The 22,788-nt window shown below is 44.4% G+C and overlaps 1 protein-coding gene across 3 annotated transcripts in view; it reads left to right on the forward strand.

The window, feature by feature from the left end:
* The window catches only part of CMTM8 (CKLF like MARVEL transmembrane domain containing 8), a 104,502-nt gene that overhangs the window by 74,421 nt on the left and 7,293 nt on the right, over nt 1–22,788 (forward strand). For 2 of the 3 annotated variants that reach the window (XM_087430667.1, XM_004419458.2), the window contains exon 2: nt 18,841–19,014. The exons of the other annotated variant lie outside the window; for it this stretch is intronic. In XM_087430667.1, the coding sequence (XP_087286793.1) occupies nt 18,841–19,014 (174 nt within the window). The remainder of the gene's footprint in view (nt 1–18,840; nt 19,015–22,788) is intronic. 3 annotated transcript variants of the gene reach the window in all.

The following is a 22,788-nucleotide window of genomic DNA, read 5'->3' on the forward strand; positions in this document are numbered from 1 at the left end:
GTAGAATAGTGGTTACAAGAGGCTGGGGGGCATGGGGAGAGGGACCAGTGTGGCAGTGTTCTAATAAAATTTTATTTATGGACACTGAAATTTGCATGTCAGATAATTTTTACAGGAAAATGTTTTGATTTTTTTTTCAACTGTTTAGAAATATAAAACCATTTGTAGCTTGAGGGCCACACGAAAAAAGGCTATGGCTGGATTTGGCACAGGGGTTGTAACTGGTTGATCCCTAGTCTACCTCCTTGCTACTCAGTATGGTCTGTGGACCAGCGGCATCAGCAACAGCAGGGAGCTTGTTAGAAATGCAGAGTCTCGGGCCCCACCCTAGACCTGCTGGATGAGAACCTGCATTTTAACAAGATCCCCGAGTGAGTTGTGTGCACATTGATGTTTGGGAAGCACTGGGCTACATCTCATTTTTTTCCTTTCTCATTTAGCACAGTTTTGAAGACCTAACCATGTCGCTAGATGTATATCTAGCCCACTGCTTCTAACTGCGGAGTGGTATTCCATCCTCACTTTTCCGAACACCAAAGAAACCATGAGGAAAATGCAGGACTGTGGAGACAGTAGAAAGATTAGTTCTTGCCAGGGGTTTGGGAGATGGGAGGGAGGGATGAATGGGTTAAGCACAGAGGATTTTTGGAGTGGTGAAACTATTCTGTGTGATACAATAACAATGGATATATGTCGTTATACAGCTGTCAAAACCCATAAAATGTACACCACTAAGAGTAAAGCCTAATGTAAACTATGGACTTTAGTCAATAATAGTGTATCAGTATTGGTTTATCAATTGTACAAGTGTACCACACTAATACAAGATATAAATAATAGGGGAACTGGGGAAGGGGATATGTGGGAACTCTCTGTACTTTCCAATCAATTTGTCTGTAAACCTAAAACTGCTCTAAAAAATAGTCTACTAATTTAAAAAAAATAAGGGCAGAAGATCATGTTCGGAGGTCTTTCTGCTCAGCACAATTCAAACTTTTTGAAACCAGCTCATGTTTTAAAAATACATCCACATTTGTATATACCCTATGAATTTTCTTTAATGTAAAAATCAGATTTAAAATTCCTTCCCACTCAAAGTTCACCTCCTCTTCCTCCCCCTGATTTTTTAAAAAAAAAGAGGGGGGGAATTTGTGTAAAGTGGAAGCTGCAAGAAGATGTAAGGTTGCTACCCTGCAGCCCTGCCTGCCCCCCATCCATACCTGCCCCAGTCGATACTAGGTGCCCCCTCTGCTCAGTTGGGGGAGCACAGTCCAGAGTCCCCAGAACTCTTGCTCCCCAATCCCCTGGGCTATCTTGGGGAGGAAGGAAGGGAAGGGAGAAGTTGCGGGCACATTTGGGGGCTGCGTCTCTCCTTGAGTGCCTGCCTGCTCCTTGAGTAAGAACACACATGTCGGGATGGTGGAGGCCTAGTCAGGAACAAGCGCTATCCTGCCAGGACTTTGCTGTCTGAGATGGAGGGACTTGGTCTCCAGGGACACTCATGGGTCTGTCCAGCTGGTACTGGGCTGTACCCTCTGCACCAATCCTTTCCTGGGGGAGCTGGGACCGTGTGATACCTTCTTATAAATGCTTCTTCCTGCCTTGAGTGTGTTTGTGCAGATCTCCTGACAGGGGTGGACAAAGAAGGACCGTTCTGGTATTTTGGGGTCAGGTGCACTAGCTGGCAAGTGGTGGGACTCTGGTGAGGTGTACATCTCCCATGGGAAGCAGACCTGCTTGCCCGTGGAAAAAGCTGCATGCAAATGTGGAGGTTAGACTCACCTAATCCAGGACTTGACATTCCTAAACTTGTGTCTGGGGTCCAGATGGATACCTTTCTCCATATCTACAGCTGTGGCTCCACTGACCATGGCCGCCGGACCCCGCTGAGCCTGGTCCAGGTGGTGCCATCGGGATAAAGGCTAACTGGGCAGAACAGATGTGTTGAAGGTTGCCTGTTCCCAGATGTTTCCTGGATTGACCATTATGATTTATGCCCGCCCCCCCCCCCCAATTTCCTTCTGTTTGAAACGAAAGGCACTGATAACCCAGGAACCACACAATTAAGCATTAAGAATGGACATAGCAAAGGAGTATAGATTCCTAAGAGGCAGGCATGTCTGCCAGGGCCCTTTCAGCTCTGTGGGAGCAAGGAGACCTGCAAGCTATGAGATCAGAACTCCTCTCTGAGGTGAAGCACGGTCTCATTTCCTGTACTCAGAGGCGGTTAACCATCCAGAGGACAAGTGGACCAAGGGAGGGACAGACTCCAGAAAACAGCAGCCCAGACAGGTAGCTGGAGTGTGGTGGTTCTCCAGGTGAGGGTTCAGCTTTTCATACCCAGCAGCATGGGGTGCGCACTCAACATCTTTGGCAAAGGGAAGCATTTCATAATCCTCCTTTTTTGATTTTTTTTTTTAATTTTTATGTATTTATTTTTTTCCCCCAAAGCCCCAGTAGACAGTTGTATGTCATAGTTGCACAGCCTACTAGTTGCTGTATGTGGGACGCGGCCTCAGCATGGCCAGAGAAGTGGTGCGTTGGTGCGCGCCTGGGATCCGAACCCGGGCCACCAGCAGCGGAGCACATGCACTTAACCGCTAAGCCACGGGGCCGGCCCCTTTTTTTATTTTTATTTCAGCTCTTTTGAGATTGACATTAAAGAGTGACTGAGTGCCTTTTGATAGTACACTGTTTACCACGGTGTCGGAACCTTTTGGTTTGATCTTTTCCCTCCCTGGTGCCTAAGGAGGGAGGGCGGGGTGGAGCTAGCCCAGGTAGAAGCAGGTTTGCCCTGTGAGCAGTCACCGCAGGGGCCCTGTGATCAAGTGGCGTCAGCGCAAATCAAGGCTTGTACATGTAAGAGTTTTCCTTGACCTTGAGTGGAGCACTGCTGGGAGGTTCTGTAGCAGAAAGGAGTCCTTGGACCTGGCTTTGAGCCGTGGTTCAACCGGCTTTGTAGAATATGGTTTTGGACACGGCCTTTCACTGCTCTGAACCTCAGCTCGCCTATCTCAAATGGAGATTATGAGATCTACATCATACGGCTGTAGTGTGGCTGAGATGAGAGTGATGTAACTGGTAGGATCTTACAGACAGACACTCATGGTGGTGGTCAGAGGCAGGACAGTTATTGTCATCATGGGATCAAGTATCTCTCCCACGGAGAAGTGGAAAACGCTGTTCTGTAGTGACTCTCGCCTCCCCCCCCACCCCCTCTTCCTTTCTCATCCTCCTTCCTATTGCTTCTTTCCTGTAAACCTTTAATCTCTCTTCTGTTCCTTCAAAGGTATCCTTATTCCTGCCCCTCTTTGCGTTTTATACCCCCACGCTTCACCAAAACGGAAGGAAACCAGCATTCAAAAAAAATTTGCAGAAGGAAACAAGTAGGGCTGGGAGCCAAGTTGGCATCTGACCACAGAGGGCGCCATCCAGGCTGCAGGGACAGAGCCAGCCTTGGGGAATCCCCAAATCCACCCCCTTCACTCTAGGAGTGCTGTTATCACGCAGTTAGTTCTATTTTCTTGAAGACTCGATGCTATTTGGCTAGGACTGGCTGCTACTTTGCTTACTGGTGACCCGGGACCATGAATCAAATGCTTTTCACTGATTCATGAAGAATATTGAGATGATGTGTGTTCTTTGTGAGGCCTGAGAAGATGTTTGATCAGGTCATTATCATCCAAGATCCCTCTTAAGTCCCTGGTGCTTGGGGCTCTGGTGGAAAGGAGGGAAGGAAGGTGGGGCTTCTCAAACTTGAGGTGCTGGGAGGCTTGTGAAAACGCCTTGCTGAACCCCTTTTTAAGGAAGGCTGATTCAGGAGATCTGAGCGGACCTGAGAGACTGCGTGTCTATCAAGCTCCCAGGGTTGCTGATCCTGTTCCTCTGGGGACGACACACTTGGAAAAGCAAGACTCGAGGGCAGAGGTTGGCAAATGATAGCCCATCAGCCACATCTAGGCTGACGCCTATTTTTTAAATACAGTTTTGGTAGAACATAGTTACTCCCATCCATTTGCATATTGTCTCTGGCCACTGGCATGCTACAGTGGCAGGATTGAGTAGTTGTGACAGAGACCAGACCAGATGGGCCACAAAGCTGAAAATATTTATGACTTGGCCCTTTACAGGAAAAGTGTGCCAATGCCTGCTCTAGCAGTTCCTCAGCACCCTGAGCCCGGTGGTTCTAATTACGGACACAGACCTCACTTTTGTCCACTGGCTAAGTACTCTAGGACCCTTACTGCCAAGATGCCAGCTATGCTAAGCATTGAATCGTGTTTCCTGGAAGAAAAAAACGAGAGACTCGTAGTCGCTGCTGTTTACCTGGATCTTTGCAGATCACAGAACACCTTCAGACCCTGCAGCAAGCTACATGGTGCTATACCCATCTTATGGAGGGACAAACTGAGGCTCAGAGGGGCAATAGCTTACCTGTGGTCACACAGCAAGTTAGTGACAAACCTAGATCTTCAGTCCTTCTACCTACCACACTGCCTCTTGTGTATGAGCCCAGATTGGATGGAACTTGGTGTATTAGTCATCCATTACTGTGTAACAAATTACCCCCAAGCTTAAAATCATCTAATAGCAGTAAACATTTATTACCGCTCACAGTTTCTGTGGGTCAGGAGTTCGAGATCAGCAGGGCTGGGCAGTTCTGGCTCAGGTGCTTCCTGAGGTTCAGTCAGATGTCACCTGGGACTGTAGTCATCTAAGGCTTGACTGGGCCTGGAGGATCCACTTCCAAGGTGGCACACTCACCTGGCTGGCAAGTTGGCGCTGGCTGTTAGTGGGAGGCCTCCATGCCTCTCCGTGTGGGCCTCCCTGCAAGACTGCTTGAGTGTCTTCACATGACTGCTAACTTCCCCAGAGCGCGTGATCTGAGATTAAGATAGCAAGGGGGAAGCTGTATATCCTTTTATGACCTAGCCTCCCAAGTCACATAGCGTCACTTCTGCCACACTCTGTTCATCAGAGGCAAGTCACTACATTCAAGAGGAGCCTACATTCAAGAGGCGTGGCAAAGAATCTGTAGACATATTTTAAAACCAGCCCAGTGTGCAGATGTCCATTCCATGGCCTGCTGGGAATACTGAGGTCCTGTGGTATTCCCTCAGTAAGATCTTTAGTTGAACGTAGGATATCAGACTGAAGTCCTACGCAAGAGCAAAGTTAAGTTGCAAACTACTAGCAACACCTAGGCTTCCAGCTTTGATCTGCTCTGGAGCACCCAAGGCTCCTATGGTGGTACTTGAGGAGGGGTCAAGGAGGCCCAGAGGGAGATGCCTACCCTCATGGCGTGTGTGGAAAGTGGGAAGAAGACCAAGTGGTTTGAACTCCCCCAGGTGATTCAGATATTCTCCTCCCGGGTGCTGGCCCTCCACTTCCATCTGAGAACTGCTTTTCCCATCCCATTCTCCCCTTTTCCGAGACTGGGAAAAAGAGGCAAAGTTCCTTATTGGAGAAAGCAGCAGAGACCCAGGCCCCTTGGCTGCACTGGTCAATACTCCCCACAGTCCCTCCTATAGAATATTAAACACACTTCAGTAAAAACTTTGCAGGAGCACACGGAGAAGGTTGTGAACTTGTGAATTACATTTGCCCTTCCAAATCTTTGTATTAATTAATCCTTATCTCAGTTGGCTGACTACATTTCCTGTCATATTTGTTTCCAGGCAATGTCTGGTTCTGATGGGTGAGTACCAGGCCAAGTTTATTCTTCCACTCCTGCCACCTCTGGGGAATGTGCTTTAAGTGTAGGAATTCATCCAGACAGATGGTCAACTCTGATCTCTCTCCGTTGAACGGGTACTGTAGCGCCTCAGTCTTTCATAAGTGGTGTTTGGTCACCCTCTAGTGGGTTAGTGGAGAAGGTTGCCATGCTTGCTGAACAGAATAGCTACTAATCTGGAAGGGGCGTGGAGATGACTGGCATGAAGATCCCCCTTGACACTATAAAGAAAATACTCAGCATGGGACCGGCCTGGTGGCGCAAGTGGTTAAGTGTGTGTGCTCTGCTGCGGCGGCCCGGGGTTCACCAGTTCGGATACCGGGCGCGCACCGACGACACACTGCTTGTCGAGCCATGCTGTGACGGCGTCCCATATAAAGTGGAGGAAGATGGGCATGGATGTTAGCCCAAGGCCAGTCTTCCTCAGCAAAAAAAGAGGAGGATTGGCAGATGTTAGCTCAGGGCTGATCTTCCTCACACACACACAAAAATAAAATAAAAAAAAGAAAATACTCAGCAGATGCGGGGAGCAGTCAGCTTGAGGATGATGTAGTTCCTTGATGGTGCAGGGAAGGGGTACACGCTTTTTCCCTATCATTTTCTCTGGCTTAATGTGTTAATAACCTGGTTTATTTGAAACAATTCAGGAAACCGCAATACAAGTACATGTGTGTATGTGCGCTTGTGTCTATTCCCTGTGCAGAGAGTATGTATGATGGTCAACGGGATTGGCTAAATTTTTTCTGTAAAGAGCCAGATAGTAAATATTTTAGGCTTAGCAGCCAAAGGCCATATGCTCTGCCACTGTAGCATAAAAACAGCCATAGATAATACGTAAATGAATGAGCATGGCTGTGTTCATGGGCCGTACATAACAGGCAGTGGGCTGCATGTGGCCACGGGCCAGGCTTGTTAACTCTATGGTGAAGAAGAACAGACTGAATTGTGTTTGTCTCTCACAATAGATGGTCAGTTCCTTGGGGGCAGAGACTCTGTGCCTTGCTCACCTTTGGACCCTGAGCACTCAGCAGCATGTCTGGCATGTGACAGGTGCTCAGAGTGTGTTTACTGACCCTAGATGGCTCGTATGTCAACCTCTGTAATATATCAACTTTATTCCAAGATTTCTTGGAATTCATTATGTTAAAAGCAGCATGCTCTCTGAATTGGATGTTTAAACCCTCAGAGCAAATTGGATTAGCTGCCATCCCTGCTTTCTTTCTATTCATGTCTATTTAAAATGAACCAAGGTGTCATGTGAGAGGTGAGTAGACAAAAAAGCCTTGTATTGATCAGCTCCAGGCCACCCTGAAGATGGCACTCCCTTCATCAGTGGGCAGCTGCTGGGAATCTTACTTTGTAGAACTGGGGATGAGTTTGCATCGAGACATCTGCTAATTCTACCAGACCTTGCTTCTGCCCAGAGATTTGCCCGTGGGTGGGTGCTGGCTGGTGGCATTCTAGGTAATGCTACGTCCCTGACACAGCAGAAAACAGAGTGGGAGCCAGCTTCTCTGTCTCCAGCACCAGCCTCCAGGCAGGTTTGTCGTCTGCTGTAATTAATCACAATAGAAACTCTCATTTATAGAACATCTTGTCTCATCATGTGGATTTTAGAAAATACATATTATCCCTGTACTTAAGAAACTGAGGCACGGAAAAGTTAAATGATTTGGGGCATGATGAGGATATTGTGTAGCACAGTAGTTAAAAGCCTGGACTAAGTTATTTACTGTGCCTCAGTTTCCCTGTCTGTAAAATGGTCATGATAAAAGTTATTTCAGAGAGCAGTGTGTGGGCTAAATGAGGTAAGGCATGTAAGTAAGCACTTCCTTACTCTGTGGTGGATATTATGCTCTTACTATTTACCTGGGGCCTGGACACGTAGTAAGTGCTCAATAAATATTGCTTAAATAAATTAATTTGCCCAGTCACACAGCTGGTAAGAATTCAAAGCCTCAGTCTTTCTACCAGGCCAGATGGCCTTGGCATTATACCATTTAACCAAATAGGAACAAAGAATATGGTAACCATGACAGTGAGGGTGTCCACACTGGGTGGGGAGGACAGGGCTTAAGGGTCAAACACCCCCAGTTCACTTATTCTGACATCTTGTCAGTATTATTGCTCATAGGAAGGCCCTCAAGTTCAGTCCATATGTCCAGGGAGCTGGAAATAGATAAGAGTCCTTGGCTCTCTACAATGTAAAAATCTTGAGTTACAGAGAAAAGGATGCTTTTTACTTGAGAAAGGAAGAGGGGAGACATTCCTTTTTTTTTTAATATAATTTTTTTTTTGTATTTTTTTTTTAATTTTTTGTTTATTGCAGTAACATTGGTTTATAACATTGTAAAAACTTCAGGTGTACATATATAATTTTATTTATTTATTTTTCCACCCAAACCCCCAGCAGATAGCTGTATGCCATAGCTGCACATCCCTCCAGTCGCTGTATGTGGGACGCGGCCTCAGCGTGGCCGGACAAGCGGTGTGTCGGTGCGTGCCCTGGATCTGAACCTGGGCCGCCAGTAGTGGAGCACGAGCGCTTTACCGCTAAGCCACGGGGCCGGCCCGAGGGGAGACATTCCTAAGAGTCACTGTAAACCCTGCTAATAATATTAGCATAACAGTAATAACTAGCACCTGGCTTGTACCAAGCACTGTTAGGCATATATTACTTAACTCATCTTGTCCTCCCAAAACCCAATGAGGAAAGTTTCCGTATCCCTATTTTGCAGAGGAGGAAACAGGCTCAGGTTAGCACCTTGCCCAAGGGCCGGGAGTGGAACCCAGGCAGGCTGACTTCACAGTACATGATTTTCCCCACGAAGCGAGCTCTGCCTCTCAGTCTGCCATTACCACGAGTCACTCCAGCCAGAGAGTGGAGGAGAAGGAAAGAATGGGAAATAAAGAAATCAAGACCCTACAGTATAAATTAAAATAGCACCAGACTAGAAGTCACAGCTGAACACTGCTTCTGCTTTAACCAATGACTAGCTCTGTGACTGTCAGCTCGTTGCTCCTGAACATCTCCTGAACTTCTCTTCCAGCACTAACATTCTTTGGCTCTCAAACCACTATGGGATGAGTCTTGACTTTGAGAAAAGGTGCCATCTGGAGACTGATGTCCGATGCCGGGCCATGGGTCTACCTCCTCTGGAACTGGACTTCCATCTGACCTTCATGTGTTGGGTCGGAACCTGTGGGAGACTCATGTCACGACTCATGTCTGTCTCAGGGTCTTGGCCTTCCCTCTACCAAGGAGATTTTGCCTGGCTAACTCCCATTCACTTATTTAAATCTCGAACTCCCTCTGACCATGCAGACTTGGTTGGGTCCTTGTGCTTTACATTCTCGTGTCAGCCTTGTTTCCTTTCATAGGACTTATCCCAGTTTATAGTTAAATATCCATTGATGAACCTTCTCCGGGGGCAGAGACCATATCTGTTTTCCCCCGGTAATTGCACCACCAGTGAGAACTCAGTGAGGTTTTTGAATGAATGAATGTTGTCACATGTGTGCTGTGTTAAACACGTGTCAGGAGAAGAGCAGCCAGGTGTGGTAAGAGAGAACATTGGTTCTCTCATTGGAGGGCACATAAGAGAAAATCTACAATAGCTGATTTCCAATGCACTTCATTGCAGGGAATTAATGTGGTAAATGATTTAAAGCCCAGTAAGGTATTTCAGAGGTGTGCTGAGCTCACACCTGGAACAGCGCAGCTCCCCTGGGCACATCCAGCTGGCAATAGCTGGTACATTGCTCCTAGGGTAGCCCAGTTAATCATCAAAAGTCACCTGTCTTTTTTCAAGGCTGCAGTACAGATGCAGTAATTGTGCACATGCCGGTCGAGGCCAAAGTCAGAAATAAATCAGCCAACTTGCCTGCTCTAGCAATGTAGCATTTCCTGCCTCACCAGTAGTGCCTAGAAAACCCCCTGGCTCATAATAGATGCTCAGTAGATTTTTGAATAAATGAGACCCGTTAGCACCGCCATCAGGTAATTCCTCTGAGCAGCAGAATAGCTGTCACAAAGTTCATAGGCTTCATAGACTTGACTTTACAAGAGAGTCCTTGCAGGCAAACTTAGTGTGTCTATCAGTATGATTTAAAAAATCTAAGGCATCTTTTTTGTTAGTCTGTAGGGTACTAGAGTAAAGATGACGTGTGTGGGTGTGTACACACAAAGGAGGAAGAGGGCTGTTGGAATCAGCTCACTGAGAGCCTCCAGTGGTGACCGTTGATGATTGTCAATTTAAAAAAATTTCTTCGTAGAAAAACAGATAGCTAGTACCATTCAGAGTAGGATAAACATTCTCGTTCTACAGCACAAGACAGTCATTGAAACACTCAACGTTCGTGATGACCCTGGGTCGTCAAAAGGTTTAGCTATATTAGAAATACTGGACTTAATGTTAAAGGGGAGATACAGAAAACGCATTCAGCTGAGCTCATTACGCTATTGTTCGGGGTGGGGGCAGAGAAGACTAGAGAAGAAGTCTCTTAGTTCACTAAAAAATAGAAATCTTTAGCTTGACAAAGAGTATCCATCAGTTATTAACAACAGACATCATACAAATGTAAAACATCAAAATGAACAATTAAGTAGAATAAAATAAGAATGGTCACTGTCACTTATGTTCTGAAAGATAGTTCTGGAGATTCTGGTTAATGCAATAATACAAGAAAAAGAAACAAGTGGTATAAACATTGGAAAGCATTGAAACTACTATTACTGCAGATGTCTTAGCCAGAAAATTCTAGGGAATCAACTGAGATTAGTGAGGTGGCCAAATACCTGTAGAACTGAAAAGCTTGTAACAAACAGCAATTCTCACCCCTGGACCTTCTTACTCCAGCGTCTCCCTCCCCAGCGACAGCCACTTGAGACACCTCTGGCTTTACCCGTGTCCATAGTTATAATATGTGCACTGCCATCTTCTGATTCAATTTTACATGTTAACTAGTAACTTCTTGTTACCAGCTGTCTTAGTTTGGGCTGCCATAACAAAATACTGTAGACTGGATGACTTAACAGGAATTTATTTCTCACAGTTCTGGAGACTGGAAATCTAAGAGCAGGGTACTAGTTGGGTTGCAGACTGCTGCCTTCTCACTGTGTCCTCATGTGACTTTTCCTCAGTGCTCATGTGGAGGAGGGGAGGGAGAGAGAGAGCAAGGGAACTTCCTGGTGTCTTTTCTTGTAAGGGCACTCATCCCATCCTCATAACTTCATCTAAACCTAACTGCCTCCAAAGGCCCCCTCTCCAAATACCATCACATTGGGGGTTAGGGCTTCAACATATGAATTTTGTGGGGACAGAATTCAGTCCATAGCACCCTCCTCCTTGCTACAATTCATCAGTATTCAGTGTTTATTATTATCCCTATATAAATCTTTCTGGTTGAGTGTTGTAGTGAACACTTAACTACAAACAACTGTTGTAGTTTCTTTTGTTTTTTTACTGAAGTTAGTAACATATATAATTTTTTTTCTTTGCTCAGTTTTCTTTGGAGCTAATTTGTCTCATGTTTTTCTAGTAGCCTCTCCATAAAGGTCCCCACAAAGCCAATCACATCATATAATCAGAGCGCTCATTTTTTTTTTTTTTTTTTGGTGAGGAAGATCAGCCCTGAGCTAACATCCATGCTAATCCTCTGCTTTTTGCTGAGGAAGACCGGCTCTGAGCTAACATCTATTGCCAGTCCTCCTCCTTTTTTTTCCCCAAAGCCCCAGTAGATAGTTGTATGTCATAGTTGCACATCCTTCTACTTGCTGTATGTGGGACGCTGCATCAGCATGGCCGGAGAAGCGCTGTGTCAGTGCGCGCCTGGGATCCGAACCCGGGCCGCCAGTAGCGGAGCACACGCACTTAACCACTAAGCCACGGGGTGGCCCCAGAGCGCTCGTTTTTATCTTGGATGTATTTCTCCTGGGGACCTCCCTTCACTTTGGAATTTTCTTTACCTTTTTATTGGGTTGAATTTCTTGTTTCCTTGATCCCTTATCTTCCTCTTTCTTGGTTTCCTCCCTCATTTTGATGGAGCAAGTTTCCTGATAGCTTCAACAGGTTAAAAAGAAAGTACAGTGGCATCAGGCATAGTGATGACAGCCTTTACCATGCCTGTCTTTTGAGCACTCTGCTCCAATCTGCCTGGTTACCTTCTGTGCCTGGGGCACCTGTCTTGCATGGGTTTTTCCTCATCTTACAGATTACCTTCACCTCTCTCCTGTGTAGTTCTCCTCTTGGTTTATCCTGTGTTTCCTTTTTTAGAGTTTATGCCCTAATTTTGGGGTCAAATCCTTCAATGGATTCCTGAGAAAGAGTTCATGGAAGGTAAATATTTTAGACGTTGCATGTCTGAAAAAAAGCGTATTCTCCTCTTCCTCTTCATTGATAATTTTGCTGATTAATTTCTAGGTTAGAAATCATTTTCCAGTTTGAAAGCATTTGCTATTGTCTCCTAACATCCTATTTGCTTTTAGAAAAGTTAAAAGACATTCTTGTTTCTGATCCTTTGTAGGTGACCTCGTTATTCTTTGGTTGTTTAAAGAATCTTCTCTTTGTACCTAATGTTCTGAAATTTTATGATGTACTTTGGTTTGGGTCTATTTTCATCCATTGTGCTAGGTACTCAGGGGAGCCCTTTTATGTAGAAATTCATATCCTTAAATTCTGAGATTACTTGAGTTATTTTGTGGTAGATTTCTTTCCCTCTATTTTCTCCACTCTATTCCTGGAACTTACTAATTGGATGTTCGACCTGCTCAACTTGTCCTCTAACTTTCTTACCTTATCTCTGTTTTTTCATCTTTTTGCTGTCTTTTCTAGAAGGTTTTCTCAATTTTATTATGTAACATTTCTGTTGAGTTTTTAATTTCTGCTATCGTATTTTTAATTTCAAAAGCTAACTTTGTTTTGGAAGGACTATTTGTGTCCTTCTTATAACCTCCTGTTTCTCTTTCACTCTTGTAATATCTTTTCTCCCTGAGAATACTGATTTTTTTTCTTTTGGATCTTTTCTTCTCCCTCTTCAAAGTTACTTTCTTCTAGATTGTTTTTTGGTCTCAGCTCTCTGCCGTGTTATACAGGCTTTCATCATAGATCCGGTAACCTTGGTTGTATGCGTATGTTTTAAGAGTGTAAAGCTGTTCGGATGCTCTGAGCACATAGGTGGGGCTTATCAACTTTGAACTTCATTGTAGATTGACCTGGCTGGGCTGTGTGTTGGGGAATCCCCAAAGTCAGTATTTTTAGGTCTTCTGTCTTGTGCTAGTGAAGGTCTGGCTGCCAGTATTCTAAGAACCCAGTAGAGGGGAAACGTTAGGGATCAGAAGGGTGGGGAAGTCTTCCTGTTGAATAGTCATTTAAGCCTCTCGTTTTCAGTAGGATACTCAAACTTTCAACTGTGTCCCTCAATCCAGAGCCTCTGTATTTCGTTTTACCTTCTTTAGAGTGGTTCTCAATCAGGCGTGATTTTGCCTCCCAGGAAACACTTGGTAATTTCTGGAGACATTTTTGATTGTCATTAAGAGGAAAAGGGGGCATCTAGTAGGTAGAGGCCAGGGATGCTGCTAAACCTGCTGTACAGGTCAGCCCTCCACAACAGAGAATTGTTGGCCCAAATGTCCCTAGGGGTGAGCTTGAGGAATTCTGGTGTAGAGAATAAACTTTCAGACTAGTGACAGAGGTGGGGCAGTCACCCAGCAGCTTGGAGTAGGGCAGAAGGTAGGGGCATATCTGGTTTCAAACAGCTTTGCTTGAATCCTTCTTATTTTAGCCATCCCTCCCTTCACTCCCAGTCCCAGAGGTGCCTGAGTCTTTTCAGACTTTGCAGCGAGCTTGGTTTGGTTCTTTACTTTCCCTGGTTTACTTTCTAACCAGCTTAGTTAGAATTCAGCTTTCTCATGGGGGCTAAGTCAGTTATCCCTCATCCGTATGTGTTCCAAGCTTCCAAAAATGTATCACTTTTGTCTCCTTTCCTGTTCATCCCATTCTCGTGATAATTTTAGAAGGGTTTTGGGAAGGAGCAAAATTAGATTCATGTGTTCAATTTGACATCTTTATCCAGAAGCCCAAAATACATGCTGAAGCTACAGTCATTGGCACTGGCACAGCAGTCAACACAGATGAGTGGAATAGAATAAAGATTCCAGAAACTGACCCAATATATGAGAAGTCACCAATAAGTGATAATGGATCAACGGACCATCTGCTAGAAGAAAAATAAAATTGGCCTTTGCTCCCCCATATATAGAACTCAATTCTAAATAACTAAACATACTTATAAAACTGTAAGAACATGTAGGAGAATATTTTTATAATCTTGTGTTGAGGAAGACCTTCCTAAGCAGATAGGAATGAAAGAAGGCTTAAAAAGTGCCCAATTAACTATGTAAAAATTTAAAACTTCCATATGACAAAAGATTATGACGTTAAAAAACAAAGCTGGATGGAGAAAATATTGCCATCTATGTAGTTGGTTACCATCTGCATTTGAAAAGATGCTCTATACCATCCTCACCACTGACCAGGAAAATGCAAACTGAAACGAGAAGAATGCTATCCATCCGTGGTTCTTAACATGTGGTCCTGCAGCATCAGCATCACCTGGGAACTTGTTAGAAGTGCAGATTCTCAGATCCCATCCTAGATCTGCTGAATCAGAAACTCTGGGGGTGGGGCCCATCCGTCTGTGGTTTAACAAGCCCTTCAGGTGATTCTGATGCTTGCTGCTGTTTGAGAACCATTGCTGTGTATCCAGGAGAGTGAGCAGATGACATTCAATGTCATGGATGAATCTCACAGCGTTGAGTGAAAGAAACCGAACACAAGAGTACATACTAGAGGATTCCACTTACATAAAGTTCAAAACCAAGCAACACTAATCTCGGGTGATAGAAATCAGGAGAGCTGTTACCCTTGGAGGAGGGAAGGAGTGACTAGAAGTGAGGATGGAACTTCCAGGTGCTGGTCATGTTCTGTTCCTTGATGTGGATGCTGGTTACACAGGTTTATTCTGTTTGTGAAAATTCTTCGAGCTATTCACTTAGGATTTGTACACTTTTCTTTACGCTGTATTTCAATAAAGAAATGAAAGGCAAAACATGAGATCTTTTTTTTAATTCAGGTTTTTTAATCATTTAAAACATGGGGATTTAGTGAGGGTGGAAAGGAATAGCATCTGTACACTGATGAGAGGATAAATTAGTACATGGTTTTTGATGAGTAATTTGACAGTACTTCTAAAGCTTAAAAAATATCCGAAATATTCCACTTCTAGGAATCTGTCTTGGAATTCAGTTTTACAGAGGTATATATTGTAAGAATGTTCCCTCAGTATTTTTGTACAAACATAAAGGAGACAACTTAAATTTCTCTCAATAGAGAACTGGTTACATGAGTTATGGAAAACTGGGCAGCTATTAGAATTGGCATAGATCTGTGTGTAGTAGCGTGGAGGGAGGGCCTCCATGGTATTGCTGATGGAAGGAAGCAAGTTACAGGCACCGCGTGCGCAGTGATCCATATTTTTTCTAGAAAAAGATGTACAGGTGGTAGTTATAAATGCAAGGGAAAGAAGTTAGGAAAGGTGGATATAAAATTTTTATATTGGTTTCTCTTGAGAATTTACAACTGGTAGTTGGGGATTGTCATTTCCTTGTATACCTTATATATACTTTATATACTTCTGTGTTTATTTTTACCTGCGTTTATCACTTTCGAAATTTTTTTAGTCTTCGCTTTACCATTCCAAAAAAGTGTGAGTCTAAAAAAATGCTTATCAGTGAAAAAGCAAACAGTATTTTATAGTCTAAGCAAATAAAGATCTAGAGTTTGTCTTGAACACACACGCGCACACACACAGCAGGAGATGAATAACTTTTTTGTAGAGTGATTTTCATCAGTATTGGTTATAGTGAGAGAAAAAGGGTTTGCTTCTGGATATATTTCAGTTACCTAGGAAATGCACTTGAGTTGAACAGTTCTTTTCTTGACAGGGGCATTGTTTTTACTGTGTTTGCTGATGAGGTCCTGGGTCAAGTGTTCCTGCTCTTTGAGAGACGGCTCAGTTAATGATATTGTCCCTGTGTGTAAAAGATGACCACGGCTACCACATTAGACAAAGCACCTCTAGGCAGTGCAGTCCACCTGCTTTAATAATGAAAAGCGTTTTCACATTTAGCACCAAGAGCTGTTAGCTGAGCCTGTTTAGCTGGACACCAGCTTGTGCTGGAAACTCTTAAACCCTTGCACCGCCCCCGGAGAGACACTCTAACCCTATTTGCAGTGCCTCTTCACACACGGTTATGTTTCCTGTGTGGATCATCGACAGAGGGCCGTTCTGACCTTTTCTGTTTGAATCAAGAAGCCCACGATGTTGTTTCAGACTCTGCCATGCCGGATATGTCTATTACCAGTCTTACTGATCCAACAGAATGTCACACATACGTGTATAGATTACCTGTCAGTTATGATGAGTTCGGGCCCAAAACCCAGTTAGTGTAAGGCTTAGTGCTTTCTGGAATTTATCCTGTTTTGTGCATCTTCACTTTCAGTAAATTCTGTTGCCACAGATGTAAGCACAAAGACGCATCTGCATTAAGCATTTCTTTGGAATTCATATGCAATATCAAGCAGATAAAAGAACATCAACTTTTAACTCTAAAGAGGGGAAACAGCAACATTTAGAGTCTGTTCCCTGCTCCTCAGCACAGGCGTCCTAACTGTGACAGAGGAGGGCTTCTCTCAGTGAGCGGTTTAAAATGTCCCTTGGAAACCTGTCTGAGGGCTTAGTGATCTTCACAGGAAGTCCTCCTTCTTAAGGAGGGGCCTGCACTCTTCTCTCTGCAGAGTCCACTTCTTCCATCTGGAGGTCCCAGCTACCTCAGGCTGGGTAGGTTGAAAACTGAGCTTGTGAACTGTTGTTCAAATCGGCCCCTTAATAACCTGTTCCTGTTTCATTGTTCCAGCTGAGGAAATGACACCCTAATCCACTTTGTAAATCTTCCCAGACACCCTGGGGGTCGTTCCACTTTATCCTCCCCCACTTCTCTCCATATCTCATCTATTAAAGTCTTATCTACTTCTGAAATTTGTCTTGAACTCTCACTGCTCAGTATTCACTGCCACCATATTGGTCTTGAATACATCATCTTCTCCCACTTGGACTATTGCAACCTTCTCTGAACTTGTCTCCTCACACCCACCCTTTCCCCTCCACATCTCCATTCTCCCCGCGCAGCCAGAGTTGTGTTATAAAACTGACCTTGATCTTATCATTGCCTTGCTCAAAACTTTCCCACCACCCTTAGGAAAGTACAAAATCCTTAGGTCTCTTGGGCCCACGTAATCTGACCCTCCCCAACCTCTCTAATATTTTGCACCAATCTCCTAACTTACTACGCTTTCTTACAGGTTCTAGAAAGCAGCAAAGCCCTTCCTCCCTCCTGTGCTGTGCTCTCTGCCTAGACAGTTGTTCTTCCCGTCTCTGTCTGGCTAGCTCTTACTTGGTCTTCAGGATGGCCTTCCCTGACACTTCCCGTGCCTGCAACAAGGTTACGGCTCCCTGTTATAGACTTTATCACACTCTTTATTTTCCTTTATAGCATTTTTCACAATTGTAATTATTCAGATATGTCCCCCACTAGACTTTAAGTTGTGTACGAGCCGGATCTGTTCAATTTGTGCCCCACTCTATCCTTGGGGCCTGATAATAGGAAGCCTGGCATATTTTAGATGCTCTCAAGTGTTAGACAAATGAGTGAAATCTATCTTCCTAGCTTTGTGATAAAAATTACTTGAGTATTTTGTTCCATATACCACAAAGATAGCTAAAACAGAAATGAATTAATTTCTCCTAAGTCACACAGCAAGCCAGAGCCGGCCCCAGACTCCTCATACTGTCTCCTGGGGATGTGGTTTAGATACTAAGTTCTTCATGACTTGGGAATAAAATCTTCCTGGTCCCTGGAAGGTGCTGGAATCCGAGATGCATACTTTGCTCTGGCCTTCCTTCTTCAGGACTAAAGACGCCTACAATTTACATCAGTTTCTTTTCCCTTGATGACGTCCTCCTTTAGTCATGAGTGACATTGACTTGGTTTGGGTTTGGTCTTGCTCACCAGCAGTGGTGAAGAGTTGGATGACTGTTGCTGGAATTAACGTGCAGCTTGTGCTAAAATGCTGAGTGCCCATATCTGGACTGGGCCCTTGCTCGTTCTCCCTTTTTTTTTTTTTTTTTTTTTGTGAGGAGGATCGGCCCTGAGCTAACATCTACCAATCCTCCTCTTTTTGCTAAGGAAGACTGGCCCTGAGCTAACATCCGTGCCCATCTTCCTCCACTTTATATGGGACACTGCCACAGCATGGATTGACAAGCAGTGCGTCGGTGCACGCCTGCGATCCGAACCGGCAGACCCTGAGCTGCCGCAGCGGAGTGCGCACACCTAACCGCTTGTGCCACCAGGCTGGCCCTCGTTCTCCCTTCTGAAAGCTCTCCCAGGCCACTTGTTATTTGCCATCTGTGAGGAGGGCAGCAGTGGCAGGTGAGGAATCCTCAGAGGTTCATCCCTTGAGAGCAGATCAGTCTCCGGGACCACTTCAAGTGGACCTCAGTCTTGTTCCCTAGACAAGTATCAGCCTGTGAGCAAATTCCAGCCATGGATGTGTGTTGTTTTGCCCCTCGTGGTGTTTTAAAACTCTTTATTAGTGATAACATTTAAAAATCAAGAGTATCATGTACAAACTTGAGTTTCTGTGTTCTCCTGGGGGAAAAAAAAGGAAGATCTAGCAAAACCAGCCCACAACAATTGGCTGGAGCTGAGTGGAGACTGCCCCCTTAAAACAAGACATAGTTTTTCTTGTTTGCCATGGTCTCTTCCCAGCCCACTATGTTCATTTATTTTACCTTCCTGGCATGTTTGTAGGCATATGAGTTTGCAACCCCTATTGTATTTGTAAGTCATAGGTATTATGTGTATATATGCGTGAAAGTTGTAATTGACACTCTAATTATTTTTTTCTCTGTCCCCAATTCCTTCTTTTTCTTTATTTTCTCCTTTCCCCTCCCTTTTCTTTTCCACTGCCTCTATCATTTTACAGGTTCTGGGACTGCTGGTATGGACACTTATCGCCGGAACTGAGTACTTCCGGGTCCCTGCATTTGGCTGGGTCATGTTTGTAGCTGTATTTTACTGGGTCCTCACTGTCTTCTTCCTCATCATCTACATAACAATGACCTACACCAGGATTCCCCAGGTGCCCTGGACAACAGTGGTAAGGAAGCCATGAGTGTTCTTGTCCGTTGCCCACTAGGTAGGATGGAATTGAAGGCAAGGGAAGACTATCCTCTACCCACTCTGGGTCCTTTCTGGCTGGGATAAAAATTAAATTGACATGAGACCGAATTGCAGGAGAAAATCAAACAAAGCTCTATAACGTGTATCCATGGGAGAGACCCGGGGAAACTGAGTATCTCTACAAAATGGCGGAGGTTCTCTTCTTAAATAGATTTCCGTAAAGACAAAGGAGGTTGTTGGGGGTGAGGGAGTCAGTTATGGGAGATTACCAGAAAAGCACAGTAAGGTTATTATGCAGCCTTGTCTTCCGCATTGATAAGTTTCTAGAGATGAGGTCATCCCTGCTTCTTCCTGGTACAGAGAGGGAGATACCTTTACAAATGCAGATTTCCCTTATAAATGTAAATGTCTGTTACAAAGAATCACTTCTACTTTTACTTGGAATGGGCTTAGCAAGGGCCTTCCTGGTCTATCCATACCCAGAGTTAAATTCTTTTAGGCAGTTAGTGGGGCGGGGAGGGGCTATTTTTTCAGAGAAAATAATCAAGGTAAACAGACGTATCTTGAGGTGGCCAGTTCTGGTCTTCCACAGAATTTAGTCCTCCTGTAGTCAATTCAGGATTGTCTCTCCGCCAACAAAGTTGAGGGCAAAGCCAGGGAGAACCCAACACAGCAGATAATCTCTCTATTATCTAAGTGCCTCTCAGGTGTTAGATACCTGAATGTGAAACTGGGCATGTTGGAAAGTCCAGGAATTTTTTTTAGGCAAAATAGCAAACCAGTTCTCAGAAGACTGAATCGAGAAGTTCAGTTCTCTTATGTAGACTCCTGTTTTATTAATTCCCAATGAACAATGTGACCTGGAAACAGGTATGTCAGAGCACTAGCTTCTGCAGATCTTCTTTCCTTCAAACACCCTCCCCCACCCCCCACCCCCGCAGGCCATGATCTTAACCCTTTGCAAGTCAGAGCTCTTTGATGTTGAGATGTACAGTGTGTGCAAAGAGTTACAAAGAAAAACCAAAACTGCTATTAGAACAAATAGATGTCCTCACATTTGGAAACTAGAGTAGTCAAGGGTGATTAGATTCTTGTCCTGGCTCCAGGCACCATGCTGGATGCAGGATAAACAAAGGAGAACACACAGTCTGGGGGAAATAGCTAAGAAAATGTGTGGGTTACAGTACCTGTCTTAGTCTGCTCGGGTGCCCTAACAAAATGCCATAGACTGGGTGGCTTAAACAACAGAAATTTATTTCTCACAGTTCTAGAGGCTGGAAGTCTAAGATCAATGTGTCAGTAGAGTTGGTTTCTGGTGAGAGCTCTCTTCCTGGCTTGCAGATGCACGCTATCTCACTATGTCCTCACGTGGCAGAGGGAGAAAGAGAACGTGAGCTCTCCTTCATTTCTTCTTATAAGAGTGCTAATCCTATCATGAGGGTCCCACCTTCATGACCTCCTCTAATCCTAATTACCTCTCAAAGGCCCCTTATCCAGATATAATCACACACAGGGTTAGGGCTTCAATTTATGAATTTTAGGGGGACACAAACATTCAATCCATAACATTCTACCCTGCCCTCCCCCCAAATCATGCCATTTTCACATGCAAAATACCTTCATTCCATCTCAACATGCCCAAAAGTCTTAATTCATTCCAGCATCAACTCAAGTCTAAGGTCCACAGTCTCTTTAAATATCATCTAAATCAGATATGGGTAAGACTTTTAAGGTGAGATTCATCCCAAGACAAAATTCCTTTCCAGCTGTGAATCTGTGAAACTAGATAAGTTATGTACCTCCAAAATACAGTGGTACCACAGGCATAGAATAGACATTGCCTTTCCAAAAGGGAGAAATGGGAAAGAAGGAAGGATGACAGGTCCCTAGCAAGCCCAAAACTTATAAGGCAAATTCCATTAGATCTTTAGGCTCCAGAATAATCCTCTTTGGTTCAATGCTCTGTCCTTGAGGCCCACTGGGGTGGCATTGTCACCCACAGTCTCTGCAGGGTGGCCCTACCCCTGAGGCACTGGGCAGGGACATCCTGGCTCACAGAAACCAGAGAGGCAGCTCCACCCTTTGAAACTGAAGAACCAGCCTGCCTCCTGGTCCTGTGATGGGAGTGGCAGCCCTGATGATCTCTCTGAATTGCCTTTGGGTGATTTATTCTTCTCTTTTCTGGAAAGACAGAGCATATTCACAGCCAGATAGCTCTATGGTTCTATAGAATCCAAGAAGTTCAGCAACTCTTCTTCATTTTGTCCCTTCTCTATCTCGTTCAGTTCAAGCTGGTGGTGTTTCTGCTGGTATAATCCCTTCTCTATTCCTGGTTTCTGCTGAGATAGTTGATTAGCTCTGTGGTTTGCACCCATGATCTCCCTGGGCCACCAAAGCGGAGCGCGCAAACCTAATTTAACCAGGCCGGCCCCAAGCTTTCTCATTTTTTGCAATATGGATAGGCTGAGAACTTTCCAAACCTTCAAGTTCTGGTTCTTTTTTGCTCAACAGTTCTTCCTTTAATTCATCTCTCTTCTTTGTGTAAGCAGTCAGGAGGAACCAAGCTGTTCCTTCAACACTTTACTTAAAAGTCTCCTCAGCTAAATATCCACTTTCATTGCTTGCAAATTCTACCTTCCACAAAACACTAGATCACAGTTCAGCCAAGTTCTTTGCCACTTTATAACAAGGATCACCTTTCCTCCAGTTTCCAATAACATATTCCTCATTTCCATCTGAGACCTCACCAGAATCACCTTTAACATCCGTGTTTCTAGCATGTACCTCCAAACTCTTCAGCATCTATTCATTAGCTGGTTCCACAGCCAATTCTATATTTTTAGGTATTTTGTTACAACAGCACTCTACTTCTGGTTCCAGAATCAGTCTACCCCACTTTCAGTACCGAATTCTGTATTAGTCAGTGTTCTCTAGAGAAGCAGAAGCAATAGGATGTGTATATATATATTTATATATAAAGAGATTTATTATGAGGGATTGGTTCGCATGATTATGGCAGCTGAGAAATCCCAAGATCCAGTTAGCAAGCTGGAAACCCAGGCAAGCTGATGGTGTAGTTCCAGCCTAAGTCCAAAGGCCTGAGAACCAGGAGAGCTAATGGTGTAAGTTCCAGTCCAAAAGCCACAGCAGACCTGAGATCCAAGAAGACCCAATGTTTCAGTTCAAGTCCAAGGCAGGGAAGAAAAACCCAGTGTCCCAGCTCAAGGCAGTCAAGCAGGAGGATCAGCCTTTTCCTTCTAGTCAGGCCTTAAACTGGTTAGATGAGGCCCACCCACCTTAGGGAAAGCAATCTGCTTTACTCGGTCTACTGATTCAAGTGCTAATCTCATCGAGAAACACCCTTACAGACACACCCAGAATAATGTTTGGCCAAATATCTGTGCACCCCATGGCCCAGTCAAGTTAACACATAAAATTAATCATCACAGTACCCCCATGCTAAAGTAAGAGTGTGTACAAAGTGTGATGAAAGTTACCACTTCAGCTTGGGACAACTGGGAACCTTTCAAAGAGGAGATGACATTTAAAGAGGAGATGACATCTTAAAGATGGCGTACATACTCCTAAGTGGAATTCACAGAGATAAAAGGTGTGATCCCCCTTGCTTGGGATCATTTGCAATCTTGGTGGGGAATTTGAAGTGGCTGTACGATTAAAAAAAAAAATCTAAGTGGTGCTGTGTGCGTGTGTGTCTGTATATAAAACGAAGCTCTGAAGTGATGCTGTCTTT

This window comes from Ceratotherium simum, chromosome 5 (assembly GCF_057802395.1).
Source record: "Ceratotherium simum simum isolate JZ-2026a chromosome 5, ASM5780239v1, whole genome shotgun sequence".
NCBI lineage: Eukaryota > Metazoa > Chordata > Mammalia > Perissodactyla > Rhinocerotidae > Ceratotherium > Ceratotherium simum.